General features: G+C 47.5%; 1 protein-coding gene across 1 annotated transcript in view; it reads left to right on the top strand.

The window, feature by feature from the left end:
* SLC12A8 (solute carrier family 12 member 8) overlaps positions 1-16,643 on the top strand; it is a 130,392-nt gene that overhangs the window by 11,290 nt on the left and 102,459 nt on the right. Inside the window, exons 3-4 of the mRNA XM_069471981.1 lie at positions 9,160-9,306; positions 15,267-15,458. Of these exons, the coding sequence (XP_069328082.1) occupies positions 9,160-9,306; positions 15,267-15,458 (339 nt within the window). The remainder of the gene's footprint in view (positions 1-9,159; positions 9,307-15,266; positions 15,459-16,643) is intronic.

The following is a 16,643-nucleotide window of genomic DNA, read 5'->3' as shown; positions in this document are numbered from 1 at the left end:
TGATTATTTTTACATTTTCAAGGTTTATAACATTTTTATGTAACTAGAACGAACATTTTTATGTTTATTATAATCGGTTATAAAACTTTAAAACCAGGAAACAGCAATTATAATAGTAAGAATGAGTGTGTGTGTGTGTTTAACTGAATAACCAAGTGTTATTATTGATCTCATGGGGAAGAAAACACAATCTAAGGCATTAAGTCTTTCCTGCATGAAGGAGAATCTTCTCAGCAACAAGGGCTTAATTTCTTTCAAGTTTCCCTGAATTCTGGTTCATATGCAACTACCACTGTTTCTTCCATTCTTGTCACCTTTTTTTGTGATTCTCTTATCTTTTGGGGGTCACAGTAATTTTTTTCATAAATGGATTAGTGGTAGTAAATTTTTCCTTCCTTTTCTAGCTATAGAACTGTGGGAGGCCAGGTTTTTTTCAGGTACTTCAAAACCAACATTTTGCAACAGATTAAATGCAGAAGTAGAGATGAGAATCAGCTGTCTTTTATCAGGCTGGACATTGAAAGATTTGCAAAATGTATAACAAGGTCCCTATTTTCATTAAATGTTTTTGTTTTGGACAATAGTTAAGTTTTGATGAAAATGTGTCATTTATTTTAACAAGAAATGGGTTTGTTTATTGCTATTTTAAAATGAATTAATGAATATCTAAAATATCTCCCCTTAAGTTTCTAATATGGTAACTATTGATAGGTATAACCCACATAAACAAAAGCTTTTGGGGTCCTCAATAGTTTTTAAGGAGGCAAAGGGGTCCTGAGACCAAAATGTTTGAGAACCAGTGCTTTTGGGATTAAATATACATTTTAAACTTTTCACAGTTTAGAGTTAATATTGTACCACTTCATGTAGAATATAAGAACTTGACAATCGTATTGGCGCATTTACTGATCCCGCCTTTTTTTATACTCTCCGTGTCACATATATTACTTCCAGATACATGATAAAGCCTTCAAGTAAATGTTATACCCAGTGATTGCCTGTGGCCTCTGTCTGCTTCTAGGATAAGCTGGCTCTGAACTTGGAGGTTCTCAGGTGCCTTGGAAGATAGCTCTCAGCTCAGTTGCCCTGAGCTGCTCCACCTTTGCTTTTTCTCTGCGCCTCCAAGCCCGTCTGCAGGAATTCCTCCAAACGTCTGATGTGCTGGTGGCACTTGTTTTCCCTCTTCTAGTTATAATTATAGTTTCATACTTAAAAAGGCAACACGTCTTTTCTGTCATTTCCATGGTAATTTGGAAGGTAAGAAAGTGCTTACTCTGCCATCTCAAAAGAGATGCCTAATGTCACTTTCTAAGGAAAATTCATTTATTTATTCACCTAACTCACATTTAGTAAATACCTGTTCCATATTGGGGTGAAAGAGTGAATAAGCTATTTTTTTTTTTTAATAACATCTGGGCTCCTATTATAAAATAGCTTTTATTGAAGTTATTTATATATCCAATATTTCATTGTGGTAAAATACACATAATATAAAGTTTACCATCTTATCCACTTTTGAGGGTACAGTTCAATGGTATTAAATATATTCATAATGTTGTGCAGCATATTTATTTATTTTTAAACTTTATTTTGGCCGGGCGCAGTGGCTCACGCCTGTAATCCTAGCACTCTGGGAGGCCGAGGTGGGCGGATCGTTTGAGCTCAGGAGTTCGAGACCAGCCTGAGCAAGAGCGAGACCCCATCTCTACTAAAAATAGAAAAAAATTATATGGACAGCTAAAAATATATATAGAAAAAAAATTAGCCGGGCACAGTGGCGCATGCCTGTAGTCCCAGCTACTCGGGAGGCTGAGACAGGAGGATCGCTTGAGCTCAGGAGTTTGAGGTTGCTGTGAGCTAGGCTGACGCCACGGCACTCACTCTAGCCTGGGCAACAGAGTGAGACTCTGTCTCAAAAAAATAAATAAATAAATAAATAAATAAACTTTATTTTGATACAATTTCACACTCAATAGAAAAGTTGCAATAGTACAAAAAAAAAAACCCTATACTCTTGATTCAGATTTATTGCTTGACTCAGATTTACCACATGTTAACATTTTACCTTTTTGCTTTATCATTGAGTCATTCTCTCTCTCTCTCTCTCTCCCTAAACCATTTGAAAGTAATTTGCAGACATCATATTCCTTTATCCACAAATACCATAAATACTTCAGTGTGTATTTCCTAACAACAAGAATTTTCTTTTATCTAACCACAGCATATTTATCAAGATCAGGAAAATTAACATTGAGAAATCCTATTACCTAATCTGCAGCTCCACAGGAAAATTTTGCCAATGATCCCATTAATATCCTATAGCTCCCTCCTGCCCTGCCCCCCACCCCCGGTCTAAAATCTAGTGCAGGATCATTCATTGCATTAAGCTGCTATGTCTCTAGCCTCCTTTAATCTGAAACAGTTCCTTGGCCTGTCTTTGTCTTTCATGACCTTGACATTTTTTGAAGAACACAGGCCAGTTATTTTGCAGAATGTTCCTCAGTTTGGGACATGATCCCTCACAATTAGATTTGCGTATGTATTTTTGGCAAAAATACCATAGAAGTGAAGTTGTGTTCTTCTCAAGGCATCATTATCAGGAAGTACCTGATTTCCAATTGTTCCATTGTCAGTGATGTTAACTTTGGTTACTTATTTAAGGTGGTGTCCACTAGGTTAATCCACTTTGACTTTGCGAATCCCTTTGTAATTAATAGATAATGTGTTGGGATCCTTTTTTTTTTCTGCCAGTAACAGTATATTGGGGGATACTTTGAGACTATGTAAATATCCTGTTCCTCATTAATCTTTTACCCACTAGCTTTAGCGTCCATTGATGATTCTTGGCAGAATCGATTATTACTGTGATAGCTGCAAAATGGTGATTTTTCTAACACCATAATTCCTTCCACATGTTAGATGGTTTTCCACTGTAAGAAAGGGCTTTCTCTTCTTGCTCATATTTTAATTTGTTCATTTATTTATATCTCTATGGACTGAGATTCTTATTCTATTCCATGAATGTTCTATTGCTCTTATTTATTTTAGTAACCAAATTATGCCTGATTTGGCTAGAGGGAGCCCCTTCAAGCTGGCTCCTATGTCCTTTTGATATCTCTTTGTCATTTTTTTGAGCACTTCCTTATTTTCTGGTACAAGATATTCCACTTATTTTGTACTTTCTCTGGCCCAGCCCTGAATCAGTGACTTCCTCAAAGAGCCCTGGTTCCTTAAAGTGAGAAATGGTATTTAGAAACCAGGATCTGAGTGCTAGGTATGTTCATTGCTACTGGGATATCTTTGCTTATAGACACTTTGAGTGGACAGAGAAAAGGAATATAAATGTACATTTATATATTTATTTGTCTCTCTATATAGTAAAAAACATACATTCAAACTGATACCTCTAACTCCAGTTCATCACCATGGGGGTCATTCTTCTATTCTTTCCTCTTTCCTTAGTTGGAACTCCCTTCTCCAACCGTGAGAAACTTGACCTTCATTCAATATATTTAGTTATTTGCTCAATCCTAGAATTCAGAGAAAGCAGATTCAGAACTGGCAACTCATACCTCTACAAAAAAACAACCTTTCTATCTAAAATTTAGTATTGATTTTGTAGTTATTTTGTCTTTAGACTGAGAACACATAATACTATGTTCAAAAGTTACTCTGGGCCAGGTGCAGTTGCTCATGCCTGTAATCCCAGCACTTTGGGAGGCTGAGGCAGGAGGATCACTTGAGATCAAGAGTTCAAGTTGCTCACTATGGGCAACATAGTGAGACCCTGTCTCCACAAAGAACAAAAAAATTAGCTGGGCGTGGTAACATGTGCCTGTGGTCCTGCCTACTCGAAAGGCTGAGGCAGGAGGATCGCGTGAGCCAAGAAGTTCAAGGCTGCAGGGAGCTAAGATCATGCCATTGCACTGCAGCCTGGGCAACAGAGTGAAACCCTGTCTCTAAAAACAAAAAAAAAAGTTACTTTTTCCACTTAACTGTGGTTATGTCAATCATTTGAAATATAGTTAGGTTAATTTGTTCCTCTTTGTGTTCTATTTTAATTTTTACCTCTCATCCTTGTTGATTTGATTTGATTTTGTTTCATTTTGAGCATGTAGAATATTAATATGGTTCAAAAAAATCTAAACTATATGAGAGGGTATACTACATAAGAATTCTTACATGGATATGATATTAGCTGGTCCACTGAAGCACCTAGAAGAATAAACGTTTTGCAGTTGATTTTTAACTGGTTTGCTTGTTTCGGGGGAGAGGGTGTCCATGTTGCTCCTCCTCATGTTAAATCCAGGTTGACGTCCTAGCAGCAGCCTGCGTCCTGCAGGAAAGTCTCTGCCCTTTTGCCAAGAGGTTGGGAAGGGCAGGGGAAGCTCTTGTTCAGGTGGCCATGGCATTGCTGCAGTGGGTTTGTCATTTGTGGAGTGGTTTCAGGTGTGCAGAGCATGAGTGTTTCTGGGCTCTGTGTTCCGAGGCAGAAGAACTCTTGGGGATGGAGCTTCTATGTGGTCCCAGGAGGCAGAACTCTCAGAGTTTCCACATTGGCATCCATGTTTTCACAGTGTCTGCGTGTCTTGCCACTCCTGGGGCTGTGTCGTTGTGTGACCAGGCCATGCCCTTGGGAAAGTCCCAGGCTCGGACAAGCATTCAGATGCACAGGCGTGGAGAAAGCACAGGCCAACCATGCAGGAACCACTGGATTTACCTACTGGCTCTCATACTAGTTCTGCGGCAGAAGAGACCAACACTGCGAGAAGACCTCACGTTTCTAGGAACGACTAAATCCACATAGACGGAGGGTGCTGCCCAGATCCTAATCCAGGGAAACCAGGCTTTGACCACGCCACTGGGCCCTCGCCGCCTCTGCTGCAGAGCCGTTGCCATTTCTGGCAGCAGCTGGGATGGCAGAGCACCCCCTGGAGGTCGTCCTGGTCTGGGCAGGGCTTGGAAAGAAAGGCAGCTTCCAGGGCTGAGCGACAGAGCAAGGTTCCACCTTAGGCATGAGGACAAGTTAGCGGGGGAACGTAGTAAGTGCACAGTCAGTAAGACTTTTCTGTGCCTTCCTTCCAACTTCCCTGAAGAGATCCTCACCCACATTAAAAATCATCTGTTGTGTTTCATGCTTACGCAAATCTTCACAGTTATCATCTCATCTAAACTTTACCAAAACCCCATGATACAGGTAGGTGGCCATCTGCATTTGATGCAGGTACCACAGGTGGGCTCTGGCCCATGGAGCCCACGGCCATGCGGATCCCCTGCCCAGCTCCCGGCTACTGTGGTGCCTGTTCAGGGCCAAGGTACAGGAATGAGGCTCCTTGCTCTGCCCCCAGATCACAGTTGAGCAGCAGCTTGGGCTATTCTCTGATGTTTAATTAATAATTAGATAATTAACTTTCAGAAAGCCAGCTGCTGTTCCCGTGTGTGTAATCCAGGTAGACGCGGTCTGCAGGTGAATGACGTCCGGAAGGAAGAGCAGGCCATGTCTGGCTTTGACTTGTCCCTAACCTGGGTGGAAAGAAGCAGAGTTTCTCACCTAGTTTCTTTTCCTCCAGTTGCCCAAAGAAAGAAGAGGCGTCACCTCACATTCGGATGTGTTCATTAAGGCCTTGCAGGTGGCTGTTTGAGGCAAAAAAAGCCCTGGGCAAGAGCGCATGTCATTGCCTTTAGCAGATGTTCCTGCCTCTTGCTCAGCTCAGCCTGCTGGGTGCAGGAAGGAGAGTATTTCCTACTCAGGGGCAATTTCCCTGCCTTTCTTGACCCCCTGCTCAAGTTTAGAAATTCTCTATTCACAGGAGAAAGCCTCCTCTGAACTAAAAGCACCCAGTGGGCAGTCATGGTGTTCCCAGTGTGGGGTGGGCCTGGCTTCTTGCCCCGGGGGCTCGGGCAGCAGGAGGGGTGATCACCCTGGGGCTGGGCTCCAAGTTGCTGCACCCCTGGGACCCGTCAAGCGTGCCCCTGCCAGGCTGAGGTCCTCAGGGAAGAGAGGAACCTTGCCCTTGAGGTTGTTTTATGGAGCCCTTTCTGAGGGACTGATTTGTTTCTCATTTTTTTTGTCCTCCTCAGTCTCCAACTCTGCTTCCCAGCAGGCCCCACACTAAGCATGGCACACATCCTGTTGCCACCGCCCCCAGCCTGCTGTGTCTGTGACACAATGTTGAATGGGAGTCTTGTTACCCTGGAATTGAGGACTGGGACCCAAATCTGAGGATAACTAGGTTCTAAAGAGAGCCACCCACAGTTGGGACCAGACCCTTCCCCTGGGGCTTAACGAGGTGGCCCAGAACCGGCCTAAGCTTCACCCACCCAGACGACTGCGTGGAGGCACTAGGGAGCGTCTCAGCCGTGGGCTTCATGGGAGGGCGTATTTGAGAGGAGAGGGGATTCCTCACCCTCCCCTAGAGGAAGGAGTTGGGCGTGAGGACTCAGGAGAGTGAATGACACAGTATGTGTGTGGGCTGATGGTCTGTCCTGTTGGATGTCTGCTCACGCTGCAGACCACTCTGCCCCTCGGCCTAGCAGAGCAGGTGCTAAGGAGAACTGCAGAGAGCCGGCAGGACCGGCGGGGCTGGGTGGCGGAGTGGCCAGCTTCCCACCTCCTGCACTAGTCACAGGCACGGCAGCTGGTCACACTGTCCAGCCAGTGCTCTCCTGAGAGGGTAACTCTGGGCGGTAGCAAGAGACTGAATGGCCCCGTGCAAGGGGGAGGCTGGACAAGGGACCTATGAGAAGGACGGGGACACCCGACCTGGTGCTTCTATGTGGATGCCTGGAAGGCAGCGTGGCATTTCTGGAGGGCCTGGGAAATATCCCTCGGGGTCTCTGTATTACTGTTTGGCATTTTATTCTAGGGCTGTCCATCTCATCCTCTCCTTTTCTCTGTGTTTTTGTTTCTTCCTTTTCCTTCCTTCTCTCTCTGGCTCTCACTGGGCTTGTATAGTGTCTGTTTCTCTAAGAACATCAGGGTTGCACCCTGGAGGTCAAACCCAGGCTCTTCCTGCCCAGTCTCTCAGGAACAGACCGTGGGAAGATTTGGTTACAGTCTTTTGTCACTTGGTGAAAAGGGCAGGCACACGCCCCTGCACATCCTGAAGTGTCAGAGCTCGGTGGCCAAACCCATTTCAAACCAGCGATAGTGTCATTCTCAGGGCAAAGGGATTCCTAGGGTTCCTACCTGCTCTGTACAGCACCCTTAAGGCCGATTTGCTAGTCCAGCGACACCAAGGAAATGGACGGCGTTGCCTGCACCAGTGGGTAGACAAGGCATGAACAAACCAGCCTTCACGGTGGAAAGATGAAGGCATGAATAAAAGAGAAATAAGGTTTCTAAAATCACCCAGGGTGTTTTGTGGGTAAAGCAGATGTATTTACAGTTACACAAAGTCCAGAATGTTAGAATTTGAAACCCAAAAGACTTAAATTTAGGGGAGAAAGGGCAGGTAACCTTTAGGTGAGCATGGTGCAAGGGTGAGCACGGCTTGTGCAACCCGGGGTGCTGGATGGAAGCCCCCCCCCCCCCGCCTCCCCCCGCGAGTCCTGGGCAGCCAGGAACCGTCTCCTCAGTGCTGAGCACGGCCGTCCCCCTGCCCCACGCGCGGGGCTGTGAGCATCCAGGGAGAGGGCTGATGTGGACGCCGGGAGCAGTCTCTAAACTATTCCTCTTTTTGTTGCTGATAGTCACTGTTATTACTGTTTCTAACAAATAATAGGCCTGTAACAAGCCATGGTAGGAAGTTGAACACAAGCAGAGACAGGAAGTTGGGCCATGCCCTGAGTTTTGTGATTAGGATCCTGGAAAACAATCCAGCATTCACCAAGCAGGTCCCTTGGTACCATTTGTTCAAGGACAAGCGCAGGTTGGCAGAGTCTTTGCTGTGAGCCGTGATGACTGCGCTCACCCTTACTGACTTCCAGGAGATTCCTCATTTGTGGTTTGTGAAAGATGGATGAACAGTAATATACGTGGATAAAGGAAGTTCTGGTGGAGTTGAGAACACAACAGTCAGGGACCGACGGGGGACACCAAGGAAGCCCTGGCCCATCTGTCCCTCATGGCTCAGTTGAGATCCCTGATCATTTCTTGAGGCCCTTTCTTGGTCTGCGAGTCCGTGATACCAGAGGAGCAAGAGGAGCTGGGATCCTCCCCTTTTGCTGTGAGCAAGTGTAGCCGCCCTCAGCCTCTGCCCTGATCACAGGCACATCGCCGCTCTTGGCCACTCAGGAGCCACACCCTGTGACCCTGGAGGTTAGACTTTCCCTCCACCCTTGACTTTTCCGCCTTCTCATTGTGTTTCTGGACCACATGCGCTCACCAGTCACAGACTCGCACGGTCACTTTGAGTTGGGTGCGTCCCCTCCTCAGCCACCCCACCCAGCTGAAAACCACTCATCATGGCTGTGGTAGTCGAGGGTGCTGGAAGATTCTACAGATGCCTGAGTCTAGATTAATTACCAGACCTGTGTAAGAGCATTCACAGCGTGAGTTGCTACTGGTTTTGTTTAAGACCATTTTAGTGTTTCCACAAAGTTCTAATCTTTTTATTAAAAGTTTCCATTTGAGTGTTTGTAAGTGCCTTCATTATTTCTGAATTGGAAACACGAGCAAGGAATCTGTTTGACCACCGACTAGCCTCTGATTGTAAACAACTGCCAGATGACGCTGTAGCATCCGGGGGTGTTGGGAGGGGAGGAGGCTTAGAGATCACCACGTCACCTGCTCCATCAGGAAAACGGAAACTGCTCCAGGTATTTTAAACAGAGGGAATTAGATACACAGGATTGATTACAGAGTGTTAGAAGGGCCGAAGGAGCAAAACGTATAAAATGAGGTTATCTGAAGATTAGTGACTGCTGAAGGCTGCTGTCACCCCCAGGACTGGAGCATGACAAGGGCTCATGACCACTGCTGGGCTGGAACCCAGAATCCCACACTCACGTAGAAGTGTCACCTATTGCTTCTACCTGCAGTCCGTGGTCACACTTACCCGCCACGGGGCTGGGAAATGTAGTCCACCTGAGTGGCCAGGAGGAAAGGGACCCAGGCTGGTTGACAACGAGTCTCTGCTACTCCACTTCATGCCCTTCCCCTGCCCTCTCTGGCCCTCTGACTGTCACTCAGCTGACGTCTGTGTGCTCTATTTTCAGGGGGCCCTGGCCCAGCCCTGGCCCTGGTGGAAGATCCAGCTGTTCGTATGGGAGCCTGTGCTGTTTGGGACCTGGGATGGTGTCTTCACGTCCTGCATGATCAACATTTTTGGGGTTGTGCTTTTCTTGAGGACTGGCTGGCTGGTGGTGAGTGCTGAGCTGGTGGCCTGGAGGCTGTTGTGGGCCCAAGACAGGGGAAGCTCCGTCACTCTTGGCATTCCACAGGGCAGGCAAAGATTCCTGAAGCACAGATGGCCCTGAAACATGAAACAAGAGGCGAGCGCAGTGACTAGCTAGCATTGCTTTTAAGTGCTCATCATGCAAACCTGGGCCTTAGAGGTCCGATGGAAGCCTCCCCATGGATTTGATTACAGAAATACGAGCACAGAAGTCGGGGCTCACTGAGGGCGGGGCTAGAGATCAGACTGATGGTCATTTTGCCTGTCTGTGACTCTCTCCAGCTCTCCTGGTATTCTACCTCTCGTGTCCTCCTACCGGCACCAGCTCCTCACCCACGGGGTTGCCTTTCCCACTGTGCCTTGTGGACACAGCCCTGTGTCATGTGGACAAGCCTGTGCCCTGTGGACAAGGCTGTGTGTTTGCTTGGTCAGAGATGTAGCTGCCTACCACTCAGGACAGACTGCCTAGGACGGACCCACCTGCGTCAGACCCGGGGGTCTGTTCCTCTTCCTCTGCAGAGGGAACAAAGGGCCTGTTCTTCAGGTCTTATGCAAGAGCATCCTAGGACCTTCCAAGCATATGTGTGCCAGAGCAGGGGTTCTCACCCAGTGGGACTTCAGTAGAACAAACAGGATCCTCAGAACAAAAGACAAGCCAGCCAAGAATTAAACATTGGTGGGCACCTACTGTGTGCCAGGCACCACTTAGTGCCAATGGGATTGCAAAGGACAAGACCCTGCCTCTCCTCTTGGTGAGCTAACAGCCATAGATTTCATGTTAGGGGAGGTCTCAGAACAGCATCAAGGCCCTCAGGCGTGGGACAGGTAGTGAACGCTGTGCTTGCCAAGGTGTCCAGGAAAGCTTCCTGGGGGAGGTGTGGAAGGGTGAGCTGGACTGGACAGGTGAAAGAGAGGGGGCCATTCAAGGTAGGCTATGCTAGTCAGGATTCTGCAGAGAAGCAGGGCCAATGCCAACAGCGGGTATACATATGCAAGAGCCAATGCCAATGGGAGATATACGCACATCAGGTAGGAGCTGATGCTGCAGTCTTGAGTCTGAAGGCTGGAAACTCAGGAATCGTAGTCTGGAGGCAGAATTCCTTCTTCTCTGGGAAACCTCAGCCTTTGCTCTTTTCAACTGACTGGAGGAGGCCCGCCCACATTGTGGAGGGTAATCTCCTTAACTTACTGTCAACTGTAATTGTAATGTTAATCATGTCTAAAAACACCTTTACAATATCTAGACTAGTGTTTCGCAAAACAACTGATCACCATAGTCAAGCCAAGTTGACACATAAAATTAACCATCACATGGGCAAATTCCAGGGCATTAAAGCTCCACTGTGGTGGGAAATACAGGGTTCTTATCTCCACCCTCCCTCGACCCCAAAAAGCCAGATGTTCCTAAACTCTCATTCTATTCCATGCCCAGGCCCTTAGCTCAGGTTCAGCCTTAGCCATAGCCAGGGTGGGTCTGAAATTTTTTTAAATAAATGCGCGGAAAGCTTAGACAGGGGTCAGAAACCTCTGTGTGTGACACTAAGGATTTATGCCTCTCACCACCACCCAAACTTATGGGGGCTCCTACTTATGAAAACACAAAGTCTCCATCCAGCTCAGACTCCTCATCTCGGTGGACAGTCTCAGGCTTCTGGGACCTCTTTCTGTTTTTCCCCTTCCTGGGGCCGCCTCACTCCCCACCCCCTTCCCAGCCTGTGCCCAAGGGAGGCCTATCAACCTGACCCCCACAGCAGAGCCCCGATCAGTGACGGCCTGGGCTCCCTGGCGCTGCTCCATGCAGGGGTGGTTATGGAAAGGTGGAAGGAGAGATGGGTACGCTCTATCTTGACTCTTCACACTTTAATCTTATCACCGAATTTTTTTTTTTTTTTTTTTTTTGAGAAATGGCTATCCAGAAGTGTCAGTTCCATCTCCAAAGCGAAAGTACAAGTCGTATTTGTTATCTATTGCTGCATAGCAAATTGCCCCAGCAGTTTAAAGCAGTTTAAAGCAACAAATATGCATTCTCTTCACAGTTTCCACGGTTCAGGGATCTGGGTGCAACTTAGCTGGGCACCTCTGGCTCAAGGTCCCTCGTGAGGCTGTCGGCAAGCTGTCAGTCAGGGCTGCAGTCTCATCTGAAGGCTCAACATGGGGAGGGTCTGTTTTCAGGATCACTCAGGAGGTTGCTGCCAGGCCTTGGTCCTTGTCATGTGGGCCTCTCCATTGGGTTGGTGCATTACATGGCAGCTGGCCACCCCCAGGTGAGCAATCTAAGAGAAAATGAGGGCGAGCAAGTGCCCAAGATAGAAGCCACAGTCTTTTTATATCCTAATCGCAGAAGCAGCAGCCTACCACGTCTGCAAATATTCTAGTCATTAAAAATGACTAGAATGACTGCATGGATAAAACAAGTGGCCTAAAATCAAAGTGTGCACATGTCTAATTTTGCACTTCAAAAACTAGTCAATAAGTTACAACTAATGTGATCGTTTTGAATAACTAATAAAATATTTGCATACCTAAAAAAAATGAGTCACTGGGCCCAACCCAAACTAAAGGGTAGGAGATTATATAATACAAGGGTACCAATGCCAGGAGGCGGGGATTCCAGGGGGCCATCTTTGAGGCCATCTATCACACAGATGCATCCTTTTGCTTCAAAATGATCTATAGTTTTAAGCTCAGACATTCATTTTACCTCAAAAAATCATACTTGATCATGAAAACAAAGGCAAATGTGAAACGTCAAAGATAAGATAGAGGCCGGGCTCGGTGGCTCGCGCCTGTAATCCTAGCACTCTGGGAGGCGGGTGGATCACTCGAGGTCAGGAGTTCGAGACCAGCCTGAGCAAGAGCGAGACCCCATCTCTACTAAAAATAGAAAGAAATTATCTGGCCAACTAAAAATATATATAGAAAAAATTTGCCGGGCATGGTGGCGCATGCCTGTAGTCCCAGCTACTCAGGAGGCTGAGGCAGTAGGATCACTTAAGGCCAGGAGTTTGAGGTTGCTGTGAGCTAGGCTGATGCCACGGCACTCACTCTAGCCCGGGCAACAGAGTGAGACTCTGTCTCAAAAAAAAAAAAAAAAAAAAGGATACAGCTTCCAGGGGATGGCATAAAATTAAAATAAATAGAGGTCATGCCAAAATTCTTTTAAAGTAGAAAATATTAACTCCAAAGAATAATTTGGTAGCATACTTATAATTTGGAAAATGGTAAGGTGGCAGTTCTGGCAAGATGTCGTTGCCAGATATTTTATTATCATATGCAGAGAATTGAAAAGCGTGAACAAAGGAAGAAAACAGTAATTTATAATTTCATTAAAAATATAAAGTCAGCAAAATAAGTAACAAACATGCTCAGATGTCATACTCGCTCTCCTGCAGCCCGACAGCCTCTCTGTACCGGGGAGTGGGGCTGGGGTGGGTGGGCCTTTGGTCGACTCCCGTCAGTTCTTCTCCATCCCCGGGTCCCACCACCACCAGACCGTGCATTGCCACCACTACCTAGAAATCCCGCCCGCGTCGTGTGCCATCTGGCAATTGCTGAGTTTTTGTACACTTTCCCACATTACTGTTGGCAGTCACTTTCTAGCGAAGGCCCACAGATATCCTTATATTCCCGTCTCGCCATTAAAGAGGAAATTGAGCAGGCAGAATATTTATAAGCTGCGGAATAATGGCAGCTGAAACTTATCAAGCACTTATATGACAGATGGCATTCAAAGCACTTTAAATGTATTTAACCCTCCTAAAATTTAATATTTCCTGACAACCTACAAGATAAATATCACGGTCATCTCCCTTTCACAGAAGCAGAACCTGAGCACGAGAGGTTAAGCCACGGTGGGCGGAGGTCGCTGTGTTTGCCCACACTCAGCGTGCGGCGTGGACTCAGAGCCTCACCTCTCTGCGGACACACGGCCCTTTCTAGACCCGAGTGTCCCCTGGGAGACCCCTCTCCTTGCTTCTTGTCTCCACTCTGGGTCAGACGGTCAGAGGCAAATGTGGAAGATTTGTGCGGGTGGTAGGGACTACTGCTGTGTTACAGCTATTTCATCGTACCCTGGTGTAGCCGTTCATAATCTATGTTTTATTTATATTCTGTTTTATTCGCCAAGGAGTTTGAGGTAGTTAATAAAGATGCCCACAGTACTGCAAGCTAAAAAATAAGTGAACAAATCCTAAGAGAGAGGAAACTTGGGTATCCACAGAGGAGGGGGAGGGGCGGCTCACGGCAGCCATTTCCCCCCGGGCCACCATGCAGGGCTTTGGCTCTTCCAATCGACCAGGTCTCCCTGGCAGGTAAATCCAAAGCCAGGCAAGCAGTGTGTCCCCAGTGGCCTCTGAAGGGGCAATAGGGAAAGGCCTTTCTCCTCATGGGCCTACTGTGTGGGAATATCACGGTAGAAGGGGATTTTGTGGGTGAAGGAAACCCAGAATTGGTCCATATGAAGTTCACAGTTCATAGAAGAGTTAAAATGCAAATATTCCCGAGAGTATCTGTATGAATTAGCAGGAATTAATAGGAATAGGGTAGCAGGAATCCGGGGGGTGGGAAGAGGGAAAACAAAAAACTGTCCAGCCTGGCTCTCCTGCAGTCTGAGTTCTACACCCCAGACCAGCAGCGGAGTCCCCAAACATCTCCTGAACAGGGGAGCAGAGCACCCCTGACTCCCAGGACACTTTTCCAGCTCGTTTTAAGGCCATTCAGTTCTTAAGCTGGCTCTGCCTACTCCTAATTCTCTCTCCAGCACTCACAACACCACGGAGTCTCCTCTACCAGGAGCTGTCCTTGCCTGCTATTGTCAAACACACGGCATGGTATCCCTTCTGAGGCAGGGTGTGCTCTGTGTCCATTTCCTCTCTGAGGCTCTTTCTTTCCACATTGAAATGCATCTATTGACAAGTGTGTATCTCTAGGCATGTGTGTGTTTGTTTATTCATTCGATAAGCATTTAAGGAGCATCTATTATACGGAGCTTGTGCTAAGCCCTGAGAGCATGAAGGGGATGCAACGTGACCCTGCTCTCTTGGAGCTCACAGCCAGAGGTAGAAACTGACTTGGAAGCAGACTCAGCATGACAAGAACTGTGAAAGGTACTAAGCCCTGGGTACTGGGAGAGCCCCGAGGCCTGGTTACGGGGCCAGCTTCCTGCAGGAGGAAATCCCAGACACTGAGTCTTAAAGGATACACTGCAGGCCGGGCGCAGTGGCTCATGCCTGTAATCCTAGTACTCTGGGAGGCTGAGGCGGGAGGATGGTTTGAACTCAGGAGTTCGAGACCAGTCTGAGCAAGAGCAAGACCCCGTCTCTACTGAAAAATAGAAAGAAATTATCTGGACAACTAAAAATATATCGAAAAAATTAGCTGGGCATGGTGGCACATGCCTGTAGTCCCAGCTCCTTGGGAAGCTGAGGCAGGAGGATCGCTTGAGCCCTGGAGTTTGAGGTTACTGTGAGCTAGGCTGACACCACGGCACTCTAGTCAGGGCAAAAGAGCGAGACTCTGTCTCCAAAAAAAAAAAAAAGATACACTGCTGTAACCTGGCAAAGCCGCAGAATGAGCAGGAAATGCATTGCAGGAGGGACTCAGCGTGGGGAAGAGTGTGGTGGGGAGAGATCACGTCACTGCATGCTAGGGCACAGAGTGACAGAGTAGGAGGTGCCTCCTGAGCATCTCAGGTAGCTCTGACTTTACCCTACAGGCCACGGGGAGTCATTGAAGAGTCTGAAGCGAGGACACTTCCCTTCATTTAGAACAACTTCTGGGCCTCAGCTCTTGTGGTGCTTGCTTTGTCCTTTTCCAGCACCCCGCCTCTGTGCCCCACCCCAATCCCAGGGCTGTGGGGATGAGGGGAGGTCATGTCTGGCGGGGCCACCTCTCCTAACCCCGACTTCGCACCTTGCTGTTTTGCTGCAGGGAAACACAGGAGTGCTCTTGGGCATGTTTCTGGTGTCCTTCGTGATCCTGGTGGCCCTTGTCACCGTACTGTCTGGCATCGGTGTCGGGGAGCGTGGCGGCGTGGGCAGTGGCGGCGTCTACTCCATGATCTCCTCCGTCCTTGGTGGGCAGACGGGAGGCACGATTGGGCTGCTCTACGTGTTTGGACAGGTGAGGCCGCTGCACCCAGAGCCCTTCCCCTGCCTTGAGAGTGGGGGCGATGAACAGGCTGGGACTCTGAGGGGGTCTCAGTGGCAGAGCCAAGCCACAGTCCGGAGCCCTGACCCCTCAGTCCAGTGTCCTTTCCCTCCGCCACTCCTACCTCCCAGGGGCCAGCACCATCCTTGCTGCCCGTGCTAGGGAGGGCTGTGCACGACAGTGGCTGGAGCCCAGCTGGCAGCCGTGTGCCTGGGCCCTGGGGCACTTTTGCCTGAAGAAGGGGCATTTTGCCTGTGCCAAAGACTTTCCTAGAAGCAGGCACTTCTCAAATGAGCTGGAGCTCTCAGATGCTTTTGATAGCTTGGGTGGCCTGCCCAGGGAGGCGGAAAGCCCCTGTGTGGACGCTCTCTCTGTCTGAGAAGGAGAATATTAATGAGAAGCCGCTCCACCGGGTGCTCGCAGGAATCCTCAGGCTTATTTAGCTCAAACACAGGGATGGTGACTTGATGCTGAGGAAACAGAGTGCAGACATTAAGAAGCAGTTCTTTGTAATCATTTCTTGGACTGAAAAAGGCTTTTTTATGATAGCACAAAGGGTGGTGGGTGGTTGAAAAAACAGTTCAAGAAAAGAATTTGTCTAAGAGTCCAAGAGTCTCCTCAAAGAAAGCACTAGTTTTGTTTCTTTTATTTTTAGGCAGCAGGGCCAGGGTATTTCAGCATAAATACATCTGATTCTCTAGCAGCACAAGGCTCTGTGTGTGCGTGCACGTGTGTGTGCCTGGGTGTGTGTGTGTCTAGTACAGACGCAGGGAAGGCAGACAGATTGTCACCGCACTCTCAAAAAGCACTTGCCTTTACTGGAAAAAGATCTTTAAGTATATAGTAGTTTGAGAGGTGAGTAATAAGTGGTCAGTTTACTACCCTGGGGATTTGTATATAGTTTGTTTTTTTTTTTTTGTTGTTGTTGTTGTTGTTGTTTTAACTTCTCTGCTATTTTATAGCCAAGTAGGCTGCAAGATGGGCAAACAAAGTCCTCATTTCCCACTCTCCGGCAGACAAGCTAGCCTCTAGAAACAGGGGCCACAGGCAGGACCAAGGCTGAACCCCCTGCATAAAGAGCTGGATCATTGAGAGTGTCCCTTATGTGGGCCAACTTGGAAGGAAAGATGTTCGCAAGTAAGATGGCAGCCACAGCCT

This window comes from Eulemur rufifrons, chromosome 7, assembly GCF_041146395.1.
Source record: "Eulemur rufifrons isolate Redbay chromosome 7, OSU_ERuf_1, whole genome shotgun sequence".
Classification (NCBI taxonomy): domain Eukaryota; kingdom Metazoa; phylum Chordata; class Mammalia; order Primates; family Lemuridae; genus Eulemur; species Eulemur rufifrons.
Note: the sequence above shows the minus strand (reverse complement) of the source record. Positions and strands in the feature narration are given on the sequence as shown.